A 17,578-nucleotide genomic window follows, 5' to 3' on the forward strand; every position below is an offset into this window, starting at 1 on the left:
GCCATGAAAGCCAGCTACCTCCTCCGCTTCTAACGTCGCCGTAAAGCCACGCGCGTTTGCAAAAACACCCATAATGCAACAGCTATAAAGAGGAATCTTGTTGGACATTTTCACTGCATTTTGCAGCAGAAGGCGTCATTAAAATTGGCTTTATGTTGAGATTGTAGTCATTTTTTTCCATAGGTCGGCCCGATGTAGATTCTGTAATTGAGGGACTCCTTATTTCCAAGCTCGTCATTAGATTTCAGTATGTTGACGCAGGAGGACAGCTCAGACGAGCGGGACGAGGCGAAGTCCAGCCATCACAGTGTGGGAATATCTCCCACATCCCATAATCGCCTCAGTGGTCATAAACCTCTGGCTGGTGGGGTTTGTAGTTTACAAAAAGTATTCTCATTTATGACATGTGTTGGGGTCACAACAGAGAGCTGCTTCGGTTGGTATCAACAAAAAAACTCACTCTTGATTTCTGAACTATTGCAAAACATAGAACTTATGGCATGTTATGATGTCAACCTTGTCCTATTATTTATATCTAGTTGTCAACTTTTTTATGATATAGGTAAAAACCTGATTTGTAGTTTTATATTCTATATATATCCTGCATATATTGATGCCATTTTAAAAAAAAAGAAGAAAAAAAAAAGGTTTATTTAATTCCCCATTCCTGTAACAGTCTTATTACCTAATGCAAAAAGTAGCTCTGACATAATAACTACATCTCCTCTTTCAAAATGTGAAAACCTCCTGAGCCCGTGTTAACCGCGGGCCTTGTTTCAGGCGCCAAAACCAGAAGAAGACGGCGATATTGTGGCGAGGGAGCTGCACAAATGTTCACTCGTTTGACCCGTTTCCAGGTTCAAGGGCTCGTTCCCACAGCATTTCTATTCAGACTCAACCGCCGTGTTTCAAAACGTTCAGACGCGACGTTCTCACAGGGTGACGAACTGTGGGGGACGCAAGCGATGAGACATTTGTGGACAATAAGCAGAGGACGCTCTTCTCCGGGGGGGAGGGATTGTGTGCATTTTTCACAAGTCCGGGTGAAGAGAATAGACTTTGTGGCTGTGTGGCAGTCAGTCCTCCCTCTGTCCATTGTCTCCCTTTTCTGCCGTGTATTTTGAGCCTCTTTTTTTTTTTTTTCTTTCACTGTTATTATTTTTATCACTCTTTTGTCTGAGCGTGCAGTTGAAACTCATCTCCGCTCCCGCCGCCAGGCCTAATCTGGCCCTCATGTTTTGGACTTGATGAGCTCGTGGCCCAGTGGAATAAGCCTGTTTGCCTCCTCCATAAAACCCGTGTTCCAGGCTTTTACACGCTTTGGCGACTTTACACGGCTTTACCCCAAAAAAAAAGTAATTTCAGCTGCTGCGTGGATAAGGAAATGGATCGTATTGGCTCTGTTTAGAGTTGGCCTGGTTTCGGTAAAAGCCCCCCCCCCCCCGAGAGCTAAGGACGTTAAAAGGTTTATTGGTCCGTCACAGTTCGACGTGAACGTGTGCGACCTGCACACGTTCACGTGACACATTGGCGCTTTCGAGGAGGACCTCTTGGCTCTTAAAACATTTCCTCCCCGGTTTGTTTATAATGGCAGCCGGCGAGGCGACGCCCTCCGACGCCCTCCTCGGCTTTCTCCACTTCTGACTCCCACTTCTGCGCAACTTTGATTAAACCTGCTCTAATTCAGCCTCGCTTCCTCGTTATAATCAACTGTACTTTCTTCTCTTCTTCTTTTTTCTTCCCCCCTCCTTTTCTAACACCCCGTTTTCCTTCTTTGACTTCCGTCTTCTCTCTCTCTCTCTCTCTCTCTCTCTCTCTCTCTCTCTCTCTCTCTTCTTCCCATCTTCTCGCTCTTTGTCTCCGTTTCCCTCCCAGGCCTCTCACTCTTCTTCCCCTTCTTCCTCCTCCTCCTCCTCTCTCTCCTGCCACCTCCAGCCGTCTGTAGCGGCCATGGAGGAGGCGGGCTCTGGGCTGGGCCTCAGCATGTCCGTCTCTAACTCCTACCTGATTGGCCAGGCCTCTCTGACCACACCCACGGTGAGTGGCGCCCCCCCTCCTCTCCCCCCCCTCCCTTTCCATCCCTCCCATTCTCCACTCTGGCGTGGGTGCTGTGTGGTCCTGGACCGGTCCGGGTTGGCTTGACCTGTGTGTGTGTGTGTGTGTGTGTGTGTGTGTGTGGTTGACAACAGATCCATCCCTCAAGGGTCGGGCCGTTCGGTTGCTGTGTGGTCCTGACTTTCAGTCATCCCTCCATCCACGTGTGTGTTTTGACTGCGTGGCTCTTTTTGTTTTGCCGTGTGCTTTTCCTTTAAAAAGAAAAAAAAAAAAGTGTAATTTCCCAGAGACACTAGATATTTAGTGATTAATTAAAGCGTGCTCTGCGTGGCTAGTGAGTGTTTTTGTGGTGGGCTTTGTGCAGCTTCTACCCCCCCCCCCCCCCCCACCACCACCACACCACCACCCCGGTTTGTGTGTTTGTGTGCTGTGCTGAAAACATTCCTCCACATGACAGGTAATTATTTGACCCCTTTTTTCAGTTTGCCTCACACAAACAAGTCAGCGGGCCTCACACAGGAAGCAATAACACCACAACAAACTTTCACTTGTTTTTTTGATTTTCTTTCTTTGGGGTTCCTTTCCACAATCTGGTGCCACCCGGTTACTTTTTGATGCCCTCAGGTGTATTTGATTTGTGCTTTTCCCCACTCATCTGACAAAGATTTTTAATTTTCTTTTTTGGTTTATTGGATAAGAGTTAAATAAGTAATCTTACTAGCAACATTTTTTTTTTTATCATTCATATTCATCTTCTATCAGATGAGAGATGTACAATAATAGAGATTAAGGTGCAAAAGGAATAAGTCCATTGATGTAAAGCGATATGAAATATCGCACATAGGATTAATATACTGTACTCGTGGGAATAGAAGTTTCCTGGAGGATTTTGGACAGCGGGGGAGGACTGAGGTACCGTACAACTTCTACACACAAATGACCTGTAAATTCAGGCTCAATCACCCAGTTCTCTCTGAACGTGACATTTCTTTTGCTTCCGTCTGCTCTCGTTCTTTCCAAACAACAAAAGTTCTCCGCTAAAATTTCACTTTCTCAATACCTTTGCTACAGGTAGCTTTAAAAGGCCCTAAAGGTTTAAAAAGATGTTCTCGATTCTCGAGTCCTGCCGCAGCGTTTGAGGGGCGTTTTTTTCCCCTGAGATAATAAACTATTGGCTGCTGCCAATTGTTGCGGCACAGCGGGGCAGGAGAGACGAGCACAGTTAAGCATGGATGAAGTTTGCTTATCTGGTTTGTTTTATCGTTAATAGAAAATGAAAAGAAAATACTGGAGACGGTTCAAAGGCTCGTTGACTCTCGTGTCCAAACCGGCTCATCGGAACGTCCCGCAGAGATTTTCAGGCCTTTGGTCGGGGATTATAAAGAAAAAAAAATCACTTCTTAGTAGATTTTTGGAACACTTGGTGTAGCTGGTGGTCGCGCCCCAGTGCGACCTGGCTAGTCCACTCCCGTCTTCCTGGTCAGTTATTTGGGGGTTGGGTGGTTTGACCCCTGGTGACCCCCCCCGAGGTGCATGAGACGCGACGTGGATCTCCTCAGGATAACTCCGCTGGAATGCAGCACCAGATGGACCTGATGGAAAACACATTTCCTTCGCTCTCCACCGCCGTTCCTTCCCGCCCTCCTCTCCTCGCCGGTTTCGCGTCGCCGTCGCCGTCCTCGCCCTCCTTCTCCATCGTCCCGCGTCTGCTCCGTGCCATATAGCCTCCCCCCCTCCCCGAAACCCCCCCCCCCCACACACACACACACACACACTCCCACACCTCCCGTTTGTCGTTTTTTTTTTTTTCTCCTGTGGAATGTTTGCGTTCCTCAACTCCTTGGAGAGTTTATTTTTTTTGGGGTGGGGGGGGGTCTGTCAATGTGGGAGGACAGCCATCGCAGCAAAGCTGCTTTGCATATGCTGGGAGGAAATCACTGTTTATTAATAATCTGGACTTCCTCATTTTATGTTTTGAGACTGCAGGAGGGGTTTTAGTTTCCATCCTATCTGCCCTTTTTCAATTCACCCAACAGCACACACACACACACACACACACACACACACACACACACACACACACACACACACACACACAAAAGACACGTGTGGTGTGTGTGTGTGTGTGTGTGTGTGTGTGTGTGTGTGTGTGTGTGTGTGTGTGTGTGTGTGTGTGTGTGTGTGTGTGTGTGTGTGTGTGTGTGTGTGTGTGTGTGTGTGTGTGTGTCGTGTGTGTGTGTGTGTGTGTGCTGTTGGGTGAACTGTGTATGCACAAATCTCCGTCGGTGTGCTGAAACAGGACTGGTATGTGCAACGTGTTAAAACAGGTTGCCGCTGCCTCCCTGTTGGCAGGCGTCTCATGAGCCGGCCACACACACACACATTCCCACATTGTTAGGGTATCTCCTGTCCAAACACACACACACACACACACACACACACACACACACACACACACACACACACACGGTTGATGTGAGCTTATCCGTTTTGCCCTTGTTCAACATTTCTGCCTCATTATCTTCCGTGTCATCTCAGTGGAAGATGTTCCTCTCGTCACTGGTTCCGCTTTAGCATTTAAAAAAAAAAAAAAAAAAATCTTTTTTTCTTCTTCCCAGAAGTATGCGTGAGTTGCATTTCATGTTCAGGCCCGTCACTCCTCTCCTCCTATAGGCTTTTAGCAGACGTCCTGCGAAATGCGGGCGAACTCTTCCATTCTCCCGCCCTTTGCTTCCTTTTATTGTTCAACGCTTCTTTTTGCTACCTGCTCTACTTTTCTCCTCTCTGATCTCTTAGTCCTGTCTTTTCTTTTCTTTTTCCTCCTTTTTTCCTCCTTCCCCCCCCCCCCCCCCCCCCCCCCCCCGCTTTCACTCTTTCCACCAATCGCAGAGCTCGGACCAGGTTGCCTTGACCAATGCCACCGTTCTGGATGGCAGCGGGGGCGGGCCCAACGGTTCCCTGGCTGGCTCAGTGGGCTCTGTGGCCGTCTGTCTTCCTTCCGAGTCTTCTCTCACTGACTCCCTCCACACCTCGGCGGTGAGCTTCGCTCGGGATAGACGTCGGAAGCAGGATAAACTGTGATTCTGGAACCCCCCACACCCCCCCCCCCTCCCACCTCCCCTGCCGCAGATTGGCATCCGATTACAGCCGTTTGGTGTCGTTCATGTGACAATATCGTTGACTCATCCACTCAGTGGCATCTCGTTGTCATCCTCACTGCCCACAAGCTGTCTGCCGTCTTGATCGTTGGTCTCAAAAAAGAATCCCAGTGGAGCATGTTGCACTGCATGTTCTTCTTGCAAGTAAATACCGTTCCCCTTCGAAACCATGCACTCCAGTGCCACCTGGTGGCCACGAGGACGTAGAGCTGGAGGGAGAGGGTATAAAAAAAAAACCCAAACAAAACACCACAGGCTATAGCTGCTGCCTCTCCACACCGTCACTCTCCCATGTCTGCTGCAACCCTGAGCAAAAACGCTCTGCGACCCTCTCTCCGCCGCCGCCTTACGCCTCGGTCTGTTGTCCCTCCTCTTTTCCCCCGTAGAGCGAGAGCGCGAATGACGAGGGCGGGGAGGGGGAGTACGTCAACTTGTACTCCTCCAGCCAGGCCAATGGGGATCTGCCTCTCTCCCTCAGAGTAAGTAGCTTTGACCACCACGGGCGAAAGGCCAAATATCCATTTGCACGTCCCGTCTTTTCGGGGCGGTGTGCGGATCAATCCGGATGCGGCGGGTTTGGGGGGGGGCAATGTCGCCCCTCCCACTCGTCGCACCGACCATTGATTCGTCCCCCTGGACAGACGGCGCTGGAATGGAATGCAAATGTAGACTGAGCATGACTTCAGGTTCACGGGTTTGCCTGCTTAAAGGGGAGCCGTGTGCTCCGGCTGCTGTTTGTGGGACATATTATTTAAAAAAAAAAAAAAAAAAAATGTCTGCGTGTGTGTTGTTTTGACTGCCTGGCTGGTGCTTGCTGTCTCCTCTGGCTGCGCTTCAACTCTTAACGAGCATTTTAACCACGTTTCCCCGCGTCGCTGCTCCCGACGACGAGGGATTCTCCACGGCTTTCCCCAGTTTTCTTTTTTTCAATTCCCCCCCCCCCCCCCCCCCCCAATAACATTCCTCCATAACAGTATCGGCGCATGTGTTGGCAGCTTTACATTGTGCGTGTGGTCGTGTCTGTATTCCCACGGGTCAGCTTCTGCATTTCGAGGTGTATTTCCGGCTTCTGTAAATGTGTGAGAACGACTGAGTGGAGGGCGTGTGATTGTATTTGTCGCTCTACGTCGGTGCGCTGGTGTCATTCTGTTCAGGGACTCATCTGTTGGGGTTTTCTCATGTTAGTGGGGGGGGGGAGCTGCATTTTCCTCCCCATCGACCCTTTCAAACCTGGTGGAGATTTCCCCCCCCCCCCCCCTCCTGTGAAAACAGGCAGAACATTCATACGAAGCGTTCATTCTCTCCTCCACCACACACGTTGCATGAGATCCCGGGTTGGTTCATACGATCTCATCGACATCCCGCCTCACTGCATGGAATCACTCACCGGTGATGGTCAATGTATCCCGCAGCGCCCACGTTCATTATTTGTTTTTTTCCCCCCCCTCCATCGATCAGGAAACGATTGCAGCTGACGACGTGCTGCAGGACCAGACCCCTCAGACCCCGTCGGCCAATAGCAAAGAGGCTTTAGAAAAGGAAAGGTACGTGTTGCGTTCGTATTTCATTGGGAGGAAAAAAAGACAAATCTGGTTCTAAAATTCTTCTTCAAAGTTTCAAATCATGTCGGGTTTGATGTTGGACGAACTGAAGCAATAAATCATTCCTCTGTTTGTCAAACTATTAATTGTTTCACCGCTTAAAGCTCTTCAGGCTCTCGACATTGTGGCATTGGCCTTCTGAGACACACAAAAAACATATATATATATATATATATATCTTTGACTGTGGCTGAAATTCTGTGGTCGGTTCTGTGACGCCTGCTAACAACCAATAGAAAAGCAGCAGAAATTGATGCACCGAAACGATAATTTGCATATGCCTGCCTTCCACTGCCGCTTTTATACAAGCTCCTGCTCCGTCAACTCACTTTATTAACTGTGGTTATGAACAATATACGACTCTCGTTATAACAATAACAGTATCAATTCCCACTGTTAATATCAATAGTGGCTATAATGTTATTCTTTTACGTCGTACCACGTCTTGTTTCAATGGAGGGCGACATGTTGGAATATTATAGTAAATAATAACATTGCACTGTTTTAAATTCCGCGGGCCCCGTGGGGGTTTTTATTTTTAATGGCGAGGCATCGATTCGTGGAGACGATCCTAATCACCGGCGCACTGAAACGACGGCGTCGGTGTCTTTTCAGGAGGCAGAAGTCCGCGGACTCGGCCGGGAGTGACGAGGAAGACGTGGACGAACTCTCCCTCATCGACCACAAGGAGATCATGAGCCGGATAACACTAAAGCAAGAAGTAAGACGGCAGCCGCTGCTGCGTTTTTTCAATTTCTTTTTAAGGAATGTGCGGCGCAGCGGCACATCCTATCCCGTCAGTCCACATCGGGGCTCAAAAGGTCACGGGTCTCTCCGAGATGCAGCCAGCGATGGCCGCTGCCGCCCTCTGGAGGCCAAACTCTAAAACTGCAGCGCTTAAACTGACAAGCCACCCTCCTCCTTTTTTCCTCCTCCTCCTCCTTTGTCCTGCGTGGTGCAGTCTTGATGTACAGATGTGTGAAAATGCTGCTTGCTAATCTACAAGGTGAGGAGCGGCGTGACGGGGGGGATCCACAGGAGGAGATGGGAGGAGAGGAGATCAGATTTGCAGGGGAGGGGAGGATTTACAGCCTGCGCTGACATTCAGGGGGAGACATTGCAGTGCTTCTGATTTTTTTTTTTATCACTCTGTAGTCTTTGACTTTTTTCCCCCGTCATCAGAGGATGTGGTGCAGGACAGTGGGGGGGGCTGAGGGAGGAGGGAGGAGAACGTGCCGGCGACAGTAGAGACCGCATCGCCTCACCTCAACTCTTAACGTCATCTCCCCCCCCCACCCTCCCCCCTTTCTCTCTGTCCTTCATCTTCCTTTCTTTTCTTTTTTTTTTTTTTTGAATCCCGCCCCCCTCCCCAGAATGACGATGGCCCCGACGTCCGCGCCGGATCGGGAGACATCCTACTAGTCCACGCCACAGAGACGGACCGCAAAGGTACGGTGCAGTCGCTGCTCAACGCCGTGTTTTCTGGGTCACCGGGACAAACTTGATGCATGACGTTGTTGTTGTTGTTGTTGTTGTTGTTGTTGATGTTGGCGGCGAGCGTCCGGCGGACTTGAAGGATGCGTTTTGTCAGCTCTGATTTAGCCGGCTCCCGAAAACGTGTCGCCTGAGATGCACTTTCTCTCCCTCTTTCCCCCGCAGATCTCGTTTTGTACTGTGAAGCCTTCCTGACTACGTACAGGACGTTTATAACCCCAGAAGACCTCATTAAGAAGCTACACTACAGATATCCTTTTTTTTTTTTCTTTTTTTTTTTAAATCACTCAAGTTTGTCACTCCGAGCTTCTGTTTTGTCGTTGCCAGAAGTCTGCGCTTTTCTGGCTCGACTTCCTTCTTTAATTTGGACAGATTTTGTTGTGATCTTGTTTGGGTTGACGCCCCTGGCCTCTTAAGTCGACTTAAAATCGACTTAAAGTCGACTTAAAGTCGACTTAAAATCAACTTAGTCGACTTAAATCCCGGTATTTACAGTAACGACGACTCAATGAAGTCGACCTTTTTATTAGAATTTCCTCAAATTCAGGCCGTGGCTCGCTGGGTGGAGTGGTCGCAGGTTCGATTCCCCATCTCCCGCCTTATTGAGGAGTCCTTGAGCAAGGCACCGGCTCCCCCAAAACGCCCTCCCATTGGATAGTCGGAGCTCCTCGCGTGGCGGCCGAAGGAACGTCTCTCTGGGATCGATGAAGTGTTTGCGTACCGTTATAACTTAATGAGTTTCGCATTTGATCCCAGATTCAGATTCAGAAAACTTTATTGATCCGTCAAGGGCAATTCATTTGCAGCAACCTCAGAGAGATGTTGCACAAACGCATCACCACACTCTGTGTGTGTCACTTCCAACAGGAGCAGACGATTTAAAAAAAAAAAAAAAAAAAAGGACACATTTCAAAAAAGGTCTATGTCACTAAATAAACACACTAATGGTAAAACAAACCTGTTTTCCGGAGATGGAAACTTTTTGTTTTTCTGAACATTTTGTCAAAGAGAAAAGAAGTCAGAATTCCATTCCATTTAAAATATTACAAAACGGTAACGGAAACAAAAACATGTTTGTGACATGAGACCATTTGCATTTTTAATGTATTTTTTTCATTCATTTTAAGAAAATTGCAGTTTTTGTATCGTGACCCCGCTGCTCCACAATCAGTTCCTATGGAATCTTCTATGAAACTTTAAATTCTTAGCAACTCTGACAGTCTCACTTACACATCTGATGTCGTCTTACACATCTGATGCAACTTTTGACTGTCAATACTGTCCCGCTTACACGTGTGATGTCAGCAGTCTCACCACACTGGAGGTCATTATTACCCAGTAACGTACATGTAAGTATTACCTCCATTTATGAACTTATTTTTCATTGACAGATTATGATGTGTGATCAAACTAGTGCTCAAATTAGTGATCAGATTAGCCTACTTTGTTGTTACCTAACAGTGTATTTAGGTAGGCAACACGGTATTGTGTTCGCTAGTATTGACAGTCAAAGTTGCATCAGATGCAATTTCTTAAAATGAATGAAAAAATAAATAAAAATGCAAATGGGCTCATGTCACAAACATGTTTTATGAGGAATGCCTGGAATATGAATATACTACAACTTTTCATTTTAAAGATGTTGAAGAATAGCCCGCAGGGTCATTTTTTGACCCCACGTGTGCATCTAAGGCAGTGGTGTCAAACTGATTTCAGTTGAGGGGCCACATCAACCTAATCTGACCTCTGGAGGGTCCAACAAGTCAAACGTAACATATTAAACTGCAGATATGGACAAATGCAAAGTCTTTCCTTCTTTTGATCCTTTTGTAACTGCTAGAATGTGCCAGTCTATTCTGAAATGTAGATATTAACGGAAATCAGATATTATATTTGCAAAAAAAAACAACCCTCAGTCACCTGTATCTGGATATCTTATTCAGGATTAAAACAATTTGTCATCATCTAGAAATTGAGTTTACGTGTCTAAAGTATCACTTCACATAAGTTGGACTCGTTTTATTGTGAAAGGTGTTGTGTTGTGTGACCTCCACAGATGCATTAATGTCGAGGGTCAAGTTCTGATCAAGGGCGGTTTTGAATGCCATTTTTTGCCAATCTGGTGTTTTTAGATCAGCCTCTGTCAGTTTTCATATTTATACTTTAAAAAAATGTTTTTCAAAAATCACATGGCGGCCGGATTAGATCCCCTGGCGGGCCGCTTCTGGCCCCCGGGCCGCATGTTTGACACCCCTGCTCTAAGGGTTAAACGTCCTCGGGTTAAAGCTTCATACGTGTGCAAAAAAAAAAGGCTGTAATCCTGTTTTGTGGAGCTCGCCGTCGACGGCCCTTAACCACGCGGCACATTCACGACATTCTGCCACAGTCCGGACACGTTCAAGAAGCGCGTCAGCAAGAACACCTTCTTCGTGCTGGTGCGCGTGGTGGACGAGCTCTGGTGAGTTGTGAGCGCGGCGGTCCGACGAGCGTTTTAAAAAATAATACCCCCATTCCGATCTGTTCACCTCACTCCTCCTCCTCCTCCTCCGTCCTGCAGCCTGGTGGAGCTGACGGAGGACATCCTGAAGCAGCTCATGGACCTGGTGTTCACGCTGGTGTGCAACGGCGAGCTCAGCCTCGCCCGCGTCCTCCGCAAGAACATCCTGGACAAGGTGGAGCAGAAGAAGCTGCTGCGCTACACCAACTCCCTCAAGCCCCTGGCCGCCCGCGGCGTCTCCGCAAGGTAACGTGGCGCCAGACACACGGGACGTCGGCCGGCGTCGACGGTTTTAATTCCAGCAATTAAGTATGAGGTCTTGTAACCTTGAGGATAGCAGCTTTTTTTTTTTTTTAAGCACTTGGCAGAAATCGCAACACGACGCTCGCTGAATTTAAATTGTCGAAGAAGTCATTCCCGGGTGGAATCCTCCACCCGGGGCTTTAATATCCCCTGAAATACAAACTCGAATCAGTAAAGTAAACATTCAAACTAAATGACATCAATTATGTGCCTGGATTATTTAATCTGTCCAACCAGTGATTGTGACTAAACCAGATGAAATGTACTTTTTTTTTTTTCTTCTTCTTCCATCTGTCATTACACACTTTTTAATTTCGCACTTTTTTTTTTTTTTTTTTTTTAAACAGGCACTATTTTCTACTGGGAAATTCTATTATTTCTTGAATGATTAGTGCCTCGATTTCTAATGTTTACTGAAGACCTGACAGTCACATTTTCAAAGGGGGCGATGTGAATAATAAGCGGCTTTAAAAAAAAAAAAAAAAAAAAACCTTAATACTTTCCAGCTTTTGCTTTTTATTCATCAGTTTGAGAACACGACGTAGGAAAAGTCATAAGTGAGAATCAAATCAGGATTACTGAAAATCCAAGTGGGAAAAAAAAACAGTTTTCATCAGACAGGAGGTAAAAAAACAGCTGGGAAACATGTGGCTGCTGACAGGTGGAGGCGAGCCTGTCAGTAGTAACTGATAGAGGACTTGTGTGGGGACACCTAGTGGACAGAAGAGGAACAGCAGGGGGAAAGTCGACAGTAAACTAAATACAGATTTTACAACTTTTCATAACAGTGATTTAAAGCAAAAAAAACTGTAATGTAACTAAAAGTAAGTTTCTTACTAGAGTCTGAGACATTTAATCATTTTGAAAAATGAGTCTATATATATATATATATATACTCAACTCAACTTTATTTATAAAGCGCTTTAAGCAGCCGTAGCTGAAACAGTGCTGTACATTGAAAATAAAAATATTAGTCGCAAAATAAAAACAATAAGATGTTAAAACAATAAATAAAACATAAAAGGTTAAAACAATAAAAAACGAAGGCACTAAAACCAGAGCAGAGTCTCACGCTGAGGTAAAAGCCAAAGAATAAAAATGTGTTTTAAGACGAGTTTTAAAATATATATATATATATATATATATATCACATAAACTTGTAAAGTTCCAAGAACTTTTATTCTGTCTGGTCTTCTGGATTTTCTTTTTTTTTTTTAATTCATCACTTTGAGAACACGATGTAGGAAAAGTCATAAGTGGGAATCAAACCAGTCTGAGACATTTAATCATTTTGAAAAATGAGTCTATATATATATATGTATGTATGTATGTATGTGTATATATATATATATATATATATATATATGATGTCTCTGTTGATCTTTTAATTATAATCAAGCCCCACTTCATTTGTTACTTAATTAGGAATGATTTCAACCAACCGGCTAAATTTATTCAACCATTCAAGTGAGCCGATGTTTTTCCCGTCTTCGTTTTAATTTGGATTTTAGTGTCGATACGTCGAACGTGACGCATCTTAAAAGATTCCATTTTGCCCGAATCAAATGAAAACGACTGTTAATATTTGGTTCATTACATCTAGAAGTGTTACATTTTCACATTATTGGCTATTATATTAATATTACATGTTTTTTTTTGTATTATTATAATTGCCTCGTTGATATTTTTAACTGTGTTCTGTTCTCTTTTTAAAAACGGCCTTGTGTTTGTCGTCGGCCAGGCCCGGGACGCTCCACGACTTCCGCAGCCACGAGATCGCCGACCAGCTCACGCTTCTCGACGCTGAACTTTTCTACAAAATCGAGGTGACGCCTCTCGAAACTGTCCACTGCCGAAGTCGTGACGGTAAACTCTTTTTATTTTCAATTTAAATTTGATGTTGCGTTCGTCCCGCTGCCGGCAGATCCCCGAGGTCCTGCTGTGGGCGAAGGAGCAGAACGAGGAGAAGAGCCCCAACCTCACTCAGTTCACGGAGCACTTTAACAACATGAGCTACTGGTGAGACCACACACACACACACACACACACTTATTTTAGCCTTTAATGGCTTCCGCGGCTCTGAAGTGGCACATTTTGACATTTTGCAAACTTGTATAGTTCCAAGAACTTTTATTCTGTCTGGTCTTCTGGATTTTATTTTATAAAATTTTTTTTATTGCTGTAGATTTTAAAGAATCTGTCAATTTCTGTCAACAAAGCTGGAGTTAAAGGATCGATTGTGGTCAATAATGTTTCCCTGAACACAGCGGTCCCTCGTTTATCGCGGGGTTACGTTCTAAAAATAACCCGCAATAAGCAAACTCCACAGTCATGAACTTTTTTTTATTTATTTATAGGTATTTTATATGTTTTAAGGCTGTAGAACCCCGTCACCACACACTTTATACACGTTCCTCAGACAGGAATGAACATCTTCTCGCACTTTTCTCCTGTTGAAACACTCCCGACGTTCAAACCTCGGTCGATTTGAAAACGTTAAACACAAGGTTGTGTTTAACGTTTTTGTGGACATTGCGGGTGTTTGTCAGGAAACCAAACATGCAGAACTTCAGAGTGACGACGGTGTGTTATTTGGCCATTCGGGTACACGAGACACGGGGGGGTCGACATGTCCCTTAGCCAATCAGGACGCAGAACAACTCCTGCACGTTCATACCCTGTTTGTTTAAAAAATAAATAAATAAAACATCTGCTGAACCACGTTACAGTGAGGGTCGACTGTAGTGGGAAACATCTGACAGCTTTTTAAAAAATCTTTTTGTTTTTTTGCGTCGAAGCCGTCGCGTTTGGTCTTTCGAGAGTTTTGAGTTAAATGTGGAGGCGTGTGGAGAAGCGGTGTTAAGTAGCGGTGTGGAGAAGCGATGTTGAGTAGCGGTGTGGAGAAGCGGTGTTGAGTAGCGGTGTGGAGAAGCGGTGTTGAGTAGCGGTGTTGAGTAGCGGTGTTGAGTAGCGGTGTGGAGAAGCGGTGTGGAGAAGCGGTGTCGAGAAGCGGTGTGGAGAAGCGGTGTGGAGAAGCGGTGTCGAGTAGCGGTGTGGAGAAGCGGTGTGGAGAAGCGGTGTGGAGAAGCGGTGTCGAGTAGCGGTGTGGAGAAGCGGTGTGGAGAAGCGGTGTCGAGTAGCGGTGTGGAGAAGCGGTGTTGAGAAGCGGTGTGGAGAAGCGGTGTGGAGTAGCGGTGTGGAGTAGCGGTGTGGAGAAGCGGTGTTGAGTAGCGGTGTGGAGAAGCGGTGTGGAGAAGCGGTGTCGAGAAGCGGTGTGGAGAAGCGGTGTCGAGTAGCGGTGTGGAGAAGCGGTGTTGAGAAGCGGTGTGGAGAAGCGGTGTGGAGAAGCGGTGTGGAGAAGCGGTGTGGAGTAGCGGTGTGGAGTAGCGGTGTGGAGAAGCGGTGTTGAGTAGCGGTGTTGAGTAGCGGTGTGGAGAAGCGGTGTGGAGTAGCGGTGTTGAGAAGCGATGTTGAGTAGCGGTGTGGAGAAGCGGTGTTGACGCGGTGTTGCTGCTCCTGCAGGGTGCGCTCTCTCATCATCCAGCAGGAGAAAGCTCAAGACCGGGAGAAGCTGCTTCTCAAGTTCATCAAGATAATGAAGGTGGGTTGATGGAGAGGAAAAAAAAAAAACACACACACACTTTTGTTAATAATAACGACACTGAACCTTCCGTCGCTCTTCTTCTCTTCCGCAGCACTTGAGGAAGTTGAATAACTTCAACTCGTACTTGGCCATACTGTCGGCGCTGGACTCGGCGCCCATCAGGAGGCTGGAGTGGCAGAAGCAGACGTCGGAGGTCTGAGGGTCGTAGCGTCGCGTCACGTCTTTCCTCCCGCCGTCTTTTATCGTCTCTCTTTTATTGATTTATTTCCTCCCCCTCCCCCCCGCCCCACCCCAGGGCCTGGAGGAATACTGCACCCTGATCGACAGCTCCTCGTCCTTCCGGGCGTACAGAGCGGCGCTGGCCGAGGTGGAGCCCCCCTGCATCCCCTACCTGTGAGTTCAACGCGCTCGGATCGTACCCAATAAAGGACATTTTTAACTTTAAACCGATAGCGAGAAACTCAAACCCCCCCCCCCCCCCCCCAAAAAAAAAAAACCTTGACTTTTACTTGTTTTTAAGTTCCTAATATTTAAATTAAATTCTGAGGGGAAAATGCAGGACCATTAATTCCACTTGTACAAGTGCTCAAACCTTTTTCACCAATAATAACCTCCACACGGCTCCGTTGTTTATTTATTTATTTGTGTATTTTGTGTTCGAGAAGCACAGGATTGAATTTATTTGTTGAAATCGTGTCGCCTCTTTGTCAAACGTCCGTATTGGACTGTTTGTTTCTACGAGCTGTTTTCATCCTTGAAATTAATCTGAATGTCCTCTTCTTCCTCCTCTTCCTCCTTCCTCCTCTTCCTCCTTCCTCTTCCTCCTCCTCCTTCCTCCTATTCCTACTCTTCCTCCTCCTCCTCCTCCTTCCTCCTATTCCTACTCTTCCTCTTCCTCTTCCTCCTTCCTCCTCTTCCTCCTTCCTCTTCCTCCTCCTCCTTCCTCCTATTCCTACTCTTCCTCCTCCTCCTCCTCCTTCCTCCTATTCCTACTCTTCCTCTTCCTCCTCCTCGTCCTCTTCCTCCACCTCCTCCTCTTCCTCCTCCTCCTCCTCCTACCTCTTCCTCCTCCCTCCCCCTCCTCCTCCTCCTTCCTCTCCCTCCCTCCTCCCTCTTCCTCCTCTTCCTCCTCCTCCTCCTACCTCTTCCTCTTCCTCCTCCTTCCTCCTCTTTCTCCTCCTCCTCCTACCTCTTCCTCCTCCTCCTACCTCCCCCTCCCTCCTCCTCCTCCTCCCTCTTCCTCCCTCCTCTTCCTCCTCCCTCCCTCCTCTTCCTCCTCACAGGGGTCTCATCCTCCAGGACTTGACCTTCGTCCACCTGGGGAACCCCGACCTCATTGAAGGGAAGGTCAACTTCTCCAAACGCTGGCAGCAGTTCAACATCCTGGACAGCATGCGGCGGTTCCAGCAAGTGTAAGCCCCTCCCCCCTCCCCCTCCCCCTCCCGCCATCCATCCATCCATCCATTTCTAAATGAGACGCCCCGGCGTTTCCACCTCATCCGTCACGCCGACAAATTGTCTGTTTGTGCTCCCACTTTTTTCCCCCCTCCTCATTAAGATGTCTCAATCTCGTTTTGTTTGTTTGTTTGTTTGTTTTCGAACGCCGTCCGGCCGTCCAGGCACTACGAGCTGAAGCGCAACGAGGACATCGTCTGCTTCTTCAACGACTTCAGCGACCACCTGGCGGAGGAGGCGCTGTGGGAGCTGTCGCTGAAGATCAAGCCTCGGAACATCACCCGCCGCAAGACGGACCGCGAGGAGAAGACCTAGACGGGTCTTCACCTCCAACACCCCCGCCCCCACCCACCCTCCCCTCCCCCGACTCTGACCTCCAACTGTGCTTCATGACACTAACTCCACTTTAACTACAGACGAGAGCGAGAGAGAGAGAGAGAGAGAGAGACGGACGGACGGAAAAGCGATCCGCTGAAGCTCAACGGGAGAATCCAGAACAAAAAAAACTTGGAAACAAGTGACGCGTCGCCGAGGTTTACAAAAGAGCGCCGCCTCTGCCGCCGCCGCTCCGGGAGATTATTATTATTATTATTATTATTATTGGGATTACGAGGCGCTTGGAACCAGAGGAAGCCACACAGGGAGACCCGACGGGGAAACTTTCCTTGCGCTCGGGTTGTGGGCGGAGCCAGATCGGGCTGGACGGTCCGTTTGCCCCTCCCCCCTCCTCCCCCCCCGCCCCCGGGTCGCTCCTTCCTCTTCCTCATCTACGTGCCATTTCGTCAAAGTCACCTTCTGCAGCCCGCCGCGCCGAAGAGAGGATGATGGCCTTTTACAGACTGGAACCTACGAGTTTGTTTTGAAACTTCTTTTTTTTTTTTTTTTTTGTGTAAGAATCATGTATGGTTATGAATTGTATTATATACAGTGCTCCTTTTGTTCTCGAAAAGGATGTTTAAGCTTATGAGAAGAGCTTAGCTTCTCCCAAGTGCCATACGAATGTGCACTAAAAAAACAAAAAACAAAAAAATTAAGCAAAGCAAAAACATACACACACACACACACATACACACAGAGAAAAAAAGATGAAATTACTAAAGATGCTGTGATCTATGTACGTCATACTGAATCATCGAGTGCCGTGTTCAAGTGTAGAGAACCGTCGGGCAATCACAATCAACGTCCTCCCCGTCACGTCATATGTGTGTGTGTGTGTGTGAAAGAGTGTGTGTGTGACTGAAGTCCTCAGTGACCCGTATGTGTGTGTGTGTGTGTGTGTGTCTGCGTCGTTCAAAAAAATGTGCTGTAGTAAATCATTTCAATTTTTTTGTTTTGTTTGTGGGAGAGATTAATGGTCAAAACCAACACATCACACTGTGGCGCTCAAAAACTCCAATAAAACAAAAAACAG

General features: G+C 47.1%; 1 protein-coding gene across 1 annotated transcript; it reads left to right on the forward strand.

Moving 5' to 3' along the window:
• Positions 1-249: 249 nt before the first annotated feature.
• On the forward strand, positions 250-17,555 carry LOC308148379 (rap guanine nucleotide exchange factor 1-like; the record flags this gene model as incomplete). The annotated part of the gene is made up of 17 exons (XM_080521843.1): positions 250-309; positions 1,876-2,037; positions 4,945-5,091; positions 5,600-5,692; positions 6,672-6,757; positions 7,430-7,535; positions 8,188-8,263; positions 8,474-8,558; positions 10,674-10,766; positions 10,866-11,051; positions 12,850-12,934; positions 13,033-13,127; positions 14,631-14,709; positions 14,804-14,905; positions 15,008-15,105; positions 15,996-16,124; positions 16,332-17,555. The coding sequence occupies 17 exons, from the start codon at positions 250-252 to the stop codon at positions 16,480-16,482; spliced, it is 1,833 nt and encodes a 610-aa protein (XP_080377969.1). The 3' UTR covers positions 16,483-17,555.
• Positions 17,556-17,578: the final 23 nt, after the last annotated feature.

Source organism: Blennius ocellaris (genome assembly GCF_963422515.1).
Source record: "Blennius ocellaris genome assembly, contig: SCAFFOLD_406, whole genome shotgun sequence".
Classification (NCBI taxonomy): Eukaryota; Metazoa; Chordata; class Actinopteri; order Blenniiformes; family Blenniidae; genus Blennius; species Blennius ocellaris.